Here is a 14136-nt window from a genome sequence, read left to right on the forward strand (position 1 = left end):
TGGGCCGTGGATGCTCTGTCAATCAGCTGGGAGGGGTTGTGGGCATTCGCCTACCCTCCCACGGTTTTGGAACCGAAAATAATCCAGAGGTTATGGGGTCAGAACTGTCGGATGATTCTGATTGCCCCTCTCAGATGGAACAAGTCCTGGGTCACCGATCTACTCGATCTAGCGATAGATCTACCCAGAAAGATTCCAACCAGCCCAAATCTTCTCAAACAACCGCGGTCACGGGTGTTCCACCCCTGCCCAGACCGTCTTCTTCTTCACGCTTGACTCTTGTCTGGACAGCCTTGCGAGACAAACAATTTAAACCTTCGATTGTGGAGAGAATCTCAAGAACAAGAAGGCCCTCCACTCTGAAGGCTTACGAGGGTAAGTGGCGTGTTTTCAGGGATTGGTGCCATATCAATAACATCATCCCTTTGAGTGTCTCAATCCCTCAACTGGCCAACTTTTTTCTCTGGCTTTTCGAGGAGAAACAGTTGGCCCCAATTACTATCAAAGGCTACCGCTCCATGATATCAGACACATTTCGCCATCATGGTATATGTGATATTGGGCATAACAAAGATCTATCAGATCTTTTAGCCAATTTTGATTTCAATCGACCAAAATCCCTCACCATGTTTCCAAAATGGAATCTGTCCTGGGTTTTAACATGGCTCAATTCAGACAAATTTGAACCTTTAGCCCACACTTCGTTAAAGCTACTAAAGCTACAAAACATGTTTCTTGATAGCCTTAGCTTCAGCATACAGGGTGAGCGAGTTACATGCTCTTTCCAGTGACCCAAACTTTCTTCAGTTCAGATCAGATGGTTCGGTGGTCCTCCTGACGCAACCAGGCTTTGAAACCAAAAATAGGTTACCATCCATTGGCAATCAAAGAATCGTCATTCGCTCGCTCTCTTCCATAGATAAGTCAAGAGCAACAGCCATGCAAGAGGATCTGTGCATTTTAAATAGTGCTTGAGTGCACGAACAGGATGTTCATGCACTCAAGCACTATTTAAAATGCACAGAGGCGTGTGGGGACACACGTAAGCACCTCTTTCATCCGGTCAAAGCTGGTAAACGTGATATCACCCCTGAAGCCCTTGCTTCATGGCTCAAGTGGGTTATACACTCAGCGTACTCTGAGGTCTCACAAGATCAGAGTTGCCTCATGAAGATTACAGCTCATGAGATTAGAGCAATCTCGGCGAGCCTTGCATTCGAATGCAATGTTTCGATCCGAGATATAATAGAAGCTGTTGGCTGGCATGCAGAGTCAACCTTCTCCAGTTTTTATCTCAGAGATTTGGCTTCGCAGAGGCAAACCTTGAATCTGGTAGGTCCGGTGTCGGCAGCCCAGATGACCATCAGACCCATTTAAAACAATCAGCACAGCCTATCAGCTTCGCTGGATTCGCCAGTGAAATTTCGTAGGTAAGAAGATTTCAATAACTATCTTCTTAACCGTATATAGGGGTCACATATCATGGGACCCTAGGCTGTGTTGCTGATGAAATTAGGAGAACGGGTTATCGTTCAAATGGGGAATCCAGCCATCATTCCTTAGAAGGTACCCGGGGTGGTGGTAGGATGCTCAGCATTCCCTCCTCCTATTACCTATTCTCCTAATGTTAATGTGATCCGGGAACGTATTTGAAGGAGAAAGCAAATTTGAGTAAATACTTACCTGATCACATTACTTAAAAACCCTCCCAACCACCCCGCTGTGCAAGCAGCCTCGTATAATATATATCGCTCAGCTTAAAAAACTAGTGACACCTAGCGGTGGCAAGGGGAGGTAAGGGGCAAGAGTTATTGCCCTTTGGTCTATATGAGATAGAAATGACGAATTTTCGTCTTTTAGTAGGGCTGGATTCGAGAGGTAGCAGGCTTATATCCCTAATGTTAATGTGATCGGGTAAGTATTCTTGGAGAAACATAATTTACTAACAATTTGCTTTCTGTTATTCCTTTTGTGGAGGAGCTCAGAGTTTTAGGACTTGTTTTTTGACCATGAACTAACTTTTCTTCCACATACTAGGTACCTCAAGGACAGTTGTAAAGGCTGTAGAAAGCATATATTAGGGAGCAAAGTGGAAGGTCTTACTCTGGTTTTACAGGACTTTCATCAGATCAAAACTTGACTTCTTTGTGTATGGATCACTTGCAAGTCTTACCTTCACATTCTTGACCAGAAACACAACCAGGGACTAGAACTTTGTCTGGGAACATTTAGAACTTCGTTTCCAAAGGGTTCTATCATGAGGCATATAAAAAAATCAATTTATCTCCAAAGAATAGAACTGGCTCATCAATGTACTGCCAAATTATCCACTAACCCACCTAATGCTGCATTTGATGCCATCTTTTATGCCCAAATGTCAAATCGTATGCATGCAGTGAAAATGGATGTGACTCTTATGTCTCCTCAAAGATGAACTTTTTCATTTGAGCTTTAATTCACAGGCAAATAAATGAAGATATTAAACTATTCATGTCACACTGGCACAAATGGCAATTCCCATTTCTGCTGTGACAGCATGACTGCTTTTGCTGCCATCCAGCAAACAAATTGCTTCTACCCTTCCCCATAATGATAAGAACTGCCTCGTATTCAGATCTGACATATTGACACCTTTGAGTTATACTGACCATGTGACTGAAGTGTGTTGTGTAAAAGCGAAATAGGAATTGTATACACTTCGATTCTCATGATATGTCTTGAGCTAAATGACGCCTTCCACACATCTTGTGGTCACTGTTAACCACTTAAAGCACTGAGAAACCATTATTTGGTTAGGAAACACCTGGTTAATAAAGCAGGTGACCATTATATACATGATTTTTATGTATGGAATTTTCCAAAGGAAAGCTAAACAGAGGTGACCATTTGTACAAGTTTAAGTGTACTTGGCAAAATATGTTGAATGAAAACTTGATTTACAAGCTTTGGAAGATCAAATCCATCTTTGAAGAATGTTATCCCTCATAAGAAAACAAATCACAGAGATAAGGAGCTATTGTGCCAATTACAGTTATGACACACATACGGATTCACGGATACCTCCAGCAGGTGAATGTGAACCAAAGTGCATCCCATACCAGTGTTGACTGACTTTGGAACACATTTATATTGAGTGAATCATCTAACAGCCCATGTGGCAGAAGTTTTTTTAATGAACTCAGTTTAGAAACTATGATGATGTAACACCAAAGAAAATAAAAGTGACTGCTGTCTTTATAAGAATTGTAAGAAAGTCATATTTCTTACATTCATCTTTTATTTTCCATACCTTTGACAGAGCTTTAACATCTTTGCCTTTTTTTCTTGCTGAATTACATGTATTTTTTTAATGCATTATCTTCCTAAAAGTTCAGTTTTGTTGCAGTTCTTCATCTTACATTTTAATAATTTCACATTTTAACTGGCAGTATGTAGCCAGTATTCTGCTGATGTAACTTTCATCCCACTACATCTATACATATGCATTTCTCGGGTGGATTTTGTTTCACTGTGCTAATATTTTTTTTAAATGTCTGAAAGTCCTAAAATTTCGTGAATAAGTAAAACAATTGCTGTAATGGCATGAAAATGTAACCAGGTCATCTACATATAACCATGCTAAAATTAAAATGATTAAATGATACAATGTAAAATGTACGTCTAAAAACTTCATTGTATTGAATTTCTTCTATCATACTCCCTAACTGTTTTCTCCATCAAGTACTTTCCCCAATCATATTACATTAGGAATACTAGCCTGCTACCTCTCAAATCCAGCCCTACTAAAAGATGAAAATTCCTCTTTCCCTTTCTGTATCAATAGGGCAGAAACTCTTGTCCATAACTGGCTTTCCAAGGGCCAGACAAATTTCATTTAGGCATCTTGATTGTGGAGGTAATATACCGAATGGAAGCAATAGAATGGATGCTTTTTGAGATTGTTTTCTTGACTATTGTGATGGCAGGTAACACGTGTACATTTCACTGAATTGTGTACTCAGTGAAATCCTTTTGTTAAATGCGCTTATACACTTTCATTATACACAATTGATTGGCAAAAAAAAGAGTGTTTAAGATGTATTAGTGCTACATGGCTTAAAGTTTAAACATAGTTTCATATTTTTCCAGCCATCCCAGCTTTACAGCCCATAGTCTATGACCTGTTTTTGTTGAGAGGTTCAAACAAGAGTGACATCAGCAAGGATCTGGAGACACAGAGGGAAGTGGTGGTCTCAATGTTGCTGCGACTGATACAATATCATCAGGTGAAGAAGATAAAGTGACACTTTAAATTGAATGCATCACATTTAACAGCAACTGATGCAAAGTACTCTAATGCACTTTGATGCTGGCTTTATGAGCTACAACATAAGAGACTGAAGCAAGTAAAAGAATAAAGGGAAAATTACAAACTTTGAATAGGCAACCATATTCCCTTTCAGTGCAGTAGCAACTTGGTAGAACATCAGACTTGTAATTCAAAGGCCATTCTGTTCAATACCCACCTGAATCAACCCAGGTCAGCCACCTCATTTGTCCATCATAGGGATGTATGGGAATCCTCATATCCATGTGTCCATTCTTCCTTCACTCCAGCAGAGTCTTGTTAGCACAACCAGGTCATAAAGCCAAATGAGCTTATTATGTGACCATGCATCTGGTGTCCATCTTATATCATCTTTGAACAGTGCTATTTTCAGTTTCATCTAAAACACCATTGGGCCAAATACATTCAGACAGAGTAGGAATGTTTGTGTTTGGGGTGACTCCCCAAGCAACATCATGGCTTCTGTAGCAACTAAAATGGAAAACAAATTTGCAGCTTCTTGTCCTGAGCTGTTTTGATTAAACATGGTAGGACTGTTTCTTAGGGCATGCTCTATCACACTAGCAACATGCATTCTGTAATTAACTAGAGGTATATTACTCTGCATCATATTATTTACCTTTTAGCAAATTCATATGCCATGTTAACTTTGCAAACTTTGGTACTAATGTTTATTGTTATTTATCATAAAAATTAAGTGTCCTTCATTCATATAAAAGATGAATTTCATTTTTGATTGCTTGTATTTACCATTTTTAGGCACTGGACATGTTTGTGATAGTATTGCAGCAGTGTCACCGTGAGAGTGAAGAGCGGTGGAAACGTTTGTCCAGACAGGTTACTGATATTTTACTCCCAGCCCTGGCCAAGCAACAGGTCAGTAGTATGCATTGGGGATAGAAACTGTTGCATTGGACATATGGACTTTGCCTTGTCAATGAAAATATATATACATTTAGTGTTTCACCCAGATTCACAATACTAATGTTTTTAGTTTCATTTATAGACCCAGAAACTTGTGATATTTCCAGTAAAATGAAAACAATGCAAATGAAATGTAGAATGAATGCAAATGAAATACAGAATGAAAACAAATGTAGTGACTGCATTTTCAGGACAGGTGAGATCAAATGCAACATACAGAACACAGAATGATGAATGATAAATGAAAACAAAAAGAATGGCATATCTCTGTTGAAAACAGTCTTAATCATATTAACATTGGAAATAGATTCCTCTATATCTTGTATCCAGCCCTCCAAGACAATGTTAATTTTTTTCTCTCTATACATATACAGAGAGAAGATACTCTTCCGAATTGTCACCCCCTTTCACCACTAGGTGGATACCTGTAAATTGATGTTTGCAAGTTGAAGCTTTCACTACATTATGAGTATTATTGTACCACAGCACCTGCAGATATCCATCAGGACAATTTCTAATTCTTCTCATCAGTCAATAAGTATGGGGAAGTACTGTTAAATAAGGGTTCTGCAAAGTGTTGGTAGGATTATTTTTGAATATATGTTGATTTGCAACATCATGTTTAAGTTATTGTAGATATTTATGCACATTTTTCACAATTTGTGGACTTAAGTTTATATTTGCAGCATGTGCATTTTAATTGAAAACAATGGTTGAATTTCTCATTTGAGTGTATATCTGGTGCAGTTATTGATTTTATTGACACTTTCAATTGTTATTTCATTTTTTTTTTTTACTTTTGAGATAAACAGCGACAGCAATGTATTCTCAGTGCAGTAAGTTTTAAATCAGCGAAGACAATCATGACACATGTCTTGCCTATACCGAATGTACTTCAGCTTTATTTTCAAGTGTTTTCATTGTGTATTCAAATGGAATGTAGCCCACATTGTTGTAGAGAGTTTTGAAAATAGATGGTTGAAATCAAAGTCAACAGATAGCAGCAACCCAAGTCTGTATCCAAAACCAAACCTTGTCAGTTGTAGTGGGGCATATTCCATGACAGACATAATGGCCTATGCACACCTGAGTGTGGCCATCATGCTCGTAAGTATGGGTGCCAGGGGCCATTACACCGACATCACAACAAGTCATCGTTGATATCAGCTGTCATTCTGCTTGCCCGCTATCCAGTCCAACAATCTGTATGGCAATAAATACCACGTAGTGACCAGGGACAATTGCATTGATATACTGTACCACACCCTGTCTACCTTCCTATTGTATATAAAACCATACGGGGTCTGGTATAACTAGTCCATTAGTTTTGACAGGTATACATACCAGCAACACATACCTTGTTAGTTGTCTGACTGCCAGTCCAGCAGGAGGGCCTGTACTCCAATAAATCAGCCCCCCAAATCTCTGTTGATGCTGATGGATGATATATGGGTCTGATGTCACCTATTTTTTAAAATGTGCAATTGTTCTGTATGCAAATCTTTTAGGAACATTCCTGTGTACACTTGAGACACATACTGGTAATTGGTAACAGCCATATCTAGCGTGAAATTCAAAATGGCCACAGGACAGATGGTTTTGCTATTTCACTTGGATTTAAAAGTCATCAAACATAGGATTTGCTCTGAAAACATAATGTCTATGTCACCAAAAGAACCCTTCAGCCAACAATAGCTACACAGCTTCGAGAAATACCGGTAAATGTATAAAATGTACACCGATGTATGCAGCCAAAATTTTCTGCAGATTGTTGCAGCTTGAAATGAATAGGTGATATCAGCCCCTGAACTGAAAATCAATGTCATCAAGGGTGAGAGGCTGATTTATCAGTCTTTAGGACCTGGTGAAGTTGGCATATCTGGTGAGGAAATATCATATTACACCCAAAGGCTGGGGCACTTCTAGCAGGCTTCTGGATTAGTTACACACAGACTTTGAAGTGATGCCAGATGAGGACAACCGAAGCTTCTCCCCATCTGAGTTCCCACCACCACTGTCTGTGAGTAAGATCATAGCCTCTGTATATATTATCACCTCTCATGCTCATTAAAAGAACTAAATCTATGGTCATCATCAGACAGAGTCCAAGCTTTTTCTCTTAGGAAGCCCAGTTCCAGTATCTTTTTTTCATCAGATTGGTACTACACACACGATCGAACACATGCATTGTTGATGTTCTGAACATTGGTAACAGCACTGTAGCAGTAAACATGTCATTCCCATAATGTAAAGTCAGTCAGCATGGTTTTGAAATGATTCCAAGTTGATGCAGAATATAGTACTCACATAATCAATGCTTGAACTGACATCATTAGTGGGGGGTTTTGCCCGACCAAAAATTTCTGTTGTAAGTATCCATGGAGGTTATACATTTAGATCATACTTCATAAAGGCAGTTTTATTGATATAATTTCAAACCCTTATGTTCAATTGTTTTTTTTTCTTTAGCTGTTCTATTTGTATGTACTTCTTGTACAAATCAGAATCAACTTTACCAACACATGTTTAATCAAGAGTAGTCTTTGATATACTCTAATATCCCCAAGTACGTTGAATCATGAGTAGCCTTTGATATACTCTAATATCCCCAGGTGTATTGAATCAAGAGTAGCCTTTGATATACTCTTTAAGATTTCCGAGTATGGTGAATCTCTTTAAGATTTCCGAGTATGGTGAATCATGAGTAGCCTTTGTTATACTCTAATATCCCCAAGTACGTTGAATTGTGAGTAGCCTTTGATATACTCAGATATCCCCAAGTATGTTGAATCATGAGTAGCCTTTGATATACTCTAATATCCCCAAGTATGTTGAATCATGAGTAGCCTTTGATATACTCAAATATCCCCAAGTATGTTGAATCATGAGTAGCCTTTGATATGCTCTAATATCCCCAAGTACGTTGAATCATGAGTAGCCTTTGTTATACTCTAATATCCCCAAGTACGTTGAATCATGAGTAGCTTTTGATATGCTCTAATATCCCCAAGTATGTTGAATCATGAGTAGCCCTTGATATACTCTAATATCCCCAAGTACGTTGAATCATGAGTAGCCTTTGATATACTCTAATATCCCCAAGTATGTTGAATCATGAGTAGTCTTTGATATACTCTAAGATCCCCAAGTATGGTGAATCATGAGTAGCCTTTGATATACTCTAATATCCCCATGTACATTGAATCATGAGTAGCCTTTGATATACTCTGAGATCCCCAATGTTGAATCATGAGTAGCCTTTGATATACTCTAAGATCCCCAAGTACATTGAATCATGAGTAGCATTTGATATACTCTAAGATCCCCAAGTATGGTGAATCATGAGTAGCCTTTGATATACTCTAATATCCCCATGTACATTGAATCATGAGTAGCCTCTGATATACTCTAACATCCCCAAGTACGTTAAATCATGCGTAGCCTTTGATATACTCTAATATCCCCGAGTACGTTGAATCATGAGTAGCCTTTGATATACTCTAAGATCCCCAAGTACGTTAAATCATGAGTAGCCTTTGATATACTCTAATATCCCCAAGTACGTTGAATCATGAGTAGCATTTGATATACTCTAAGATCCCCAAGTATGTTGAATCATGAGTAGCCTTGATATACTCTAATATCCCCAGGTATGTTGAATCATGAGTAGCCTTTGATATACTCTAATATCCCCAGGTATGTTAAATCATGAGTAGCCTTTGATATACTCAAAGATCCCCAAGTACATTGAATCATGAGTAGCTGTTGATATACTCTAAGATCCCCAAGTATGGTGAATCATGAGTAGCCTTTGATATACTCAAAGATCCCAAAGTACGTTAAATCATGAGTAGCCTTTGTTATACTCTAATACCCCCCGAGTACATTAAATCATGAGTAGCCTTTGATAAACTCTGATATCCCCAAGTATGGTGAATCATGAGTAGCCTTTGATATACTTTAAGATCCCCGAGTACATTGAATCATGAGTAGCCTTTGATATACTCTAAGATCCCCAAGTACGTTAAATCATGAGTAGCCTTTGTTATACTCTAAGATCCCCAAGTACGTTGAATCATGAGTAGCCTTTGATATACTCTAATATCCCCAAGTACGTTGAATCATGAGCATCCTTTGATATACTCTAAGATCCCCAAGTACGTTAAATCATGAGTAGCCTTTGATATACTCTAATATCCCCAAGTATGTTGAATCATGAGTAGCCTTTGATATTCTCTAAGATCCTTACTTATAATAGAAGCACGGAAGAATTAAGTGTTTTCATAGTGGCCATGCTTTTTTTATATAGCAATTTAGTTTTGAGAAACACTTGTCATTGTTCTCATCACTCGTTATAGTATATCGTCATCACTAATTGTTTTTAAGATAGTAAAATATTATTTAATATTATATTGGCTGTTTAAGTGAAATGGAAAGAAATTTCCAATAAATGATACATTTTAGGCTATTGACACAAGAGGGGGAAAAAGTGAAATGGTCAATGAATGAGGATGTGGCTTTCAGTAAAAATTGGTTTATAAGACGTGTGGGCCTTAGAAATTTTATATATGAATTTCAGATCAGTTTGGAGAATCAGAAGGGTTTAGATGTGCTGCACAGACTGTTTGAATCAGTGGCTCCCATTGTTTTCAGGCCTGTGGATATCCTACTGAAAACACTTTTCTCCTGTCCTGTAGACACGGTAAGTGGATTGCTACCAGGGACACTGAAGTTGTTTCTGCCATTGCTCATTTTAAAACAGACTGAGCATATTTCCTTCTATTCTAGTTGTTTGGCTAACAAAAATGCTTGCTTAATCCAGTAATTTAGTGGCTGTTATATTCATGTTTGTGGATATGTTTTGATAGGTCATGCCCATCCTTCTTTCATCCATCATTCATCTTGTTTCTCCACGTAATTTGAGCTTCTCTGTGCCATTTGATAGAGAGATCATATTTAGTAGGATGTTTTAGGAAGACAAGTAGATGGCATTGAGTTTCTGATTCTGGATATGGATTGGAGGAATGGGGCCAAAGGTAAAATTTTTATAGCGTGGACTGGTATATTCAGTTTTCAAAGTTTTCATTTTGGTTTAAATAATTTTTATATACTTATCCTGACTCACTGCTTAATTCACCCCATCCAAGATTTTAAATATATTTAGATTTGAGAAGCCTGGTTTGTACTGAAAATGTTATGAATTTAAGACTTGTTTGGATGATGCATGTAAAAATATCTGCATAAACATGGTGACACTTTTTCTGTGGCAACTGCAACAAATAACAATGTTATCATCATTGTTAACATGAAGGGATATATATAATTACACAGATGAAAGTTGAAACACCATGTTCTGCAAAATGCTTATTTAGTTTAAGGTAAGTGTTCACAAGCTGTATTGTCTTGTGTAGATTAATAGTATAAACATCAACACTACCTCGTGTCTGATAGTTTTGCCAGTCTGCACTACCATGTAGTTAATAATTTTGTACTGTAGACATCTGGCCATTGTCCGAAGCCTCAGATGTACCTGTTGCTATCAGTTTGCAATACCTTTTAACTAATAGTTTTATACTGCAGACATCCAGTCATTGTTTGGAGCGTTGGATTTGCCTGTTGTTGTCAGTCCTACGAGTCCTTATGGTACAGTCGAAGGAGGAAGTCATTCTATCCAGACTGCAAGAAATTGGCCTGAAGGTGAATGTTTTCAAGTTGCAGGCAACAGAGTTAAGCGATAAAGACAAGTCATTTGTGTCAGCACTTGGGCCTGAGGAAATGTTTGCATGGTAGGTTCCCATCAGTTGTAAGAATTGATTACATGCTTTTATTTTATCAGGATTTTGCAAATCATTTAACTACATAAAATAATGTACAGTAAGTAGTAGGATTAGATCTATATTTTAATGATAAATATGTTTGTTATTATGCTTGTATCACATACATAATGATGTTAGTGTAATTTTACATGTCTAAAGATCACCAGTCCTATGATGGAAACCAAGTTGGTTCAATCTTTACCTTCCTAATTCTTGTTCCATTTGATTATTTCTTGTATTTCATTTCAGCATTATGCAATAGTTGAATTGCCACGATTTGTCGCTTAAATCAAGATCATGTAACTCAGAATGCACTCCCTTTAATTTTCTTTGAAAAATGTGTAATTCGATTGACTTTAATACCATTCATTTTAGTCATTTACAAATCCTAATTTGTTTGCTTTAGACAATAATTTTATTATTTTAGTCTTCACACAAAAAAAAAATTCATATAAAATCACACTAATGCTTGATTCGCACAGATTGAAATTGCACATGTCAGCAGATATCTGTAGCTCAAAGAAAACGCTACTTAGCATGTACTGTGTTTATGCACAGATGGCTGTCCTGTTTGTTGCCCTTGGCCTTACGAGGTATGAGACTTACCTGAAAGTCACAGTTATTTTATGGCTCAAAAGAAGGAACCTAAGTGTTTTAAGCAGGGGAACCAACAGAAATTTAAGACCCAGTCTAAAACTCCTTTCTCCCCATTTTTCTTAACATGAGGTGGCTAGAGGGGTCAGAGTAGGATGTTTACAGATCATTTCCATTCCTAAAGGAGGGAAGCAAATAATTCCTAGTGAATAGCACTGTCACATGTTATGTCCCCCTCTATTCATTGTTTCAGTAGATTGAGCCTATCTTCATGCACATGTCCAGTTTACAATAAAGGAGGGAGGTTCCTTGCTTCTTTGTCTATTTGGTTCCATCAATCCCACCTTGTATCTTTTTGGGGAGAGGTGTAAACTTTCTATGGAGGGGTGCAGCAGAGATGGTAATGAACATAAAAAGTTGGGGTTTTATTCTTTGATTTTCCAGGTTCATGGAAAGGGAACTAATTTCTACTCATTGATCTTTATGCAGTGAACAAGTTTATTTTGAAAGAGATTTCTTGATGGAAGCATCCATTTGACTCAAGAACACCATCAGGCCAAATGACTTGGTTGACTCCATACAGCTTCAGGATGCCTATATTTGAAACTCTAGCAGTTTTGTCTGGAACAGGAGATAATTCAAAATCAGGGCTCTTTTGTTCACTGTAGCTTCCCCTCCCATAGCCTTCACCACTGTGATGGGTATAACAGCAGATTATTTAGTGTCCATAGAAGCACCCATCCTCCAGTTCTTTGATGATTACCTTCTGTTACTCCTTTTCCTATTGAATAGCTAGTCTCATTTGTATCTGTGCTGGAGATGATCAAGATCTCACAGCCCATTTTTTTCCTTCCTTTAATCAGAGATGTCCGTTGTGTAAATTTTGGCTTGAATGTCCTGAGTTGCTGAGCCTGTTCAGAAATCACACCACTATATATGAAAATCATGAATTGTTTTAAAAAATGAAAAAGGTGGAAGTTGAAGCCATTTGCGAGTATTTTTGGTCCTTTCAAGTCTGTTCCGGTAATTTATAACATATCAGTTTCCGGCATGCAACTAGTGATATTGGTCCTTTCCTGTCTTTATAGTAATTTGCAACATAAGACCATTTTCTGGCATATAACATGCCATTATAATCAGAACAGTTTGTTTCGTTCCTTCCCAGTTTTTTCCAGTAATTCATGTGGTCAGTTTTGCGCCATTATTTGAAGTGTTTCATTTCACTTGATTGTGTTTTATTCATGATGTACTGTGTTGTTTTTTTTTTGTTTTTTTCTTCAAATTAGATTTCTGCAACATTTGTGTTTGGGGCCCCGAGTGGTCTAAAGTGTTTACTGTTACAGATCACTGCCATCTCACCTCTGTCTGTGTGGGTTTGAGTCTCAGGTTTGGCCAGTGTGGGTTTATGAGAAAGCTTGCCAGTAGCTTCTCATGGGTTGGTGGTTCTTTTTGGGCTTTTTCCAGGTTCCTCCTCCACTATTAATACTGGCCACCATGTATAGCCTATCTTGTGCCGAAAAATGGCGTTAAACCCCACAACAACAACAACAACAACATTTGTATTTACTTGTGAGCTATGATCAGCAGTGTTTCTATAAACCTTTACTGTGTGCCTTGACTTTAAAATGTCGGACAAATGATTTTAAGCTCAATCTGAAGGCTAAATGGAATCAAATTTATTTAAATTCATCATTTTATAGAAAAAAGGTGTCATTCATGTTTTAAAGGTACAAAATTCCATCCAAAAAAATGAGACAGCTGAGAATGGAGCCATGGGGTGTAAAAAAAACCGAGTTCAATCTTAGCCATATGGAAACAATTTTGGAAAAGGATCTTTTGGCAAAGCTGAAAGGAGCCTGTACCAGTTTGGAGGACAATTCAATGCATGCACAGAGATGTGTCTGTAAATAGTGTTATATAACTGCACATTGACATATAATGTAATGTTTTTAAATGATTTTATCATTCTTCTGGCTTCCAAATGGAATTTTTATTTGGTGCAATCACAAAGTTTGATAGAAACATGAATTTTTACCACTTTGTCAGTAATTTCCATGGTTGGTAATGGGCATATCTGCTTTTCACCAAAGTGAGGACATTCATGCTTTGGGCCCAATTTTATCAGCCCAACAAGTTGTCAAGACTTCTCCAAGCTCCCACTGAACACCCTACTGACAGTAAAGGTAAGTTGAACACCCTGATGACATCAAAGCTGTGTTGAACACCCTGATGACATCAAAGCTATGTTGAACACCCTGATGACAGCAAAGTTAAGTTGAACACCCTGATGACAGCAAAAAGCTATGTTTAACACCCTGCTGACAATAAAGGTAAGTTGAACACCCTGCTGACAGTAAAGGTAAGTTCACTTTGAAAAATTTTTTTAGACAATCGGCCTCCTTGTGGGTTGCTAAATTCAAGAACACATCAATAGCAGGTTATGTATTACTGCTATTAAAATGTGCTGTGGGTGCA

The 14136-nt window shown here is 37.8% G+C and overlaps 1 protein-coding gene across 1 annotated transcript in view; it reads left to right on the plus strand.

The window, feature by feature from the left end:
* LOC149794665 (huntingtin-like) overlaps positions 1-14136 on the plus strand; it is a 207984-nt gene that overhangs the window by 89611 nt on the left and 104237 nt on the right. The window contains exons 23-26 of the mRNA XM_089964272.1: positions 4129-4265; positions 5087-5203; positions 9831-9953; positions 10832-11037. Of these exons, the coding sequence (XP_089820398.1) occupies positions 4129-4265; positions 5087-5203; positions 9831-9953; positions 10832-11037 (583 nt within the window). The remainder of the gene's footprint in view (positions 1-4128; positions 4266-5086; positions 5204-9830; positions 9954-10831; positions 11038-14136) is intronic.

This window comes from Sinohyriopsis cumingii, chromosome 7 (assembly GCF_028554795.1).
Source record: "Sinohyriopsis cumingii isolate HCF-2022 chromosome 7, ASM2855479v2, whole genome shotgun sequence".
Classification (NCBI taxonomy): domain Eukaryota; kingdom Metazoa; phylum Mollusca; class Bivalvia; order Unionida; family Unionidae; genus Sinohyriopsis; species Sinohyriopsis cumingii.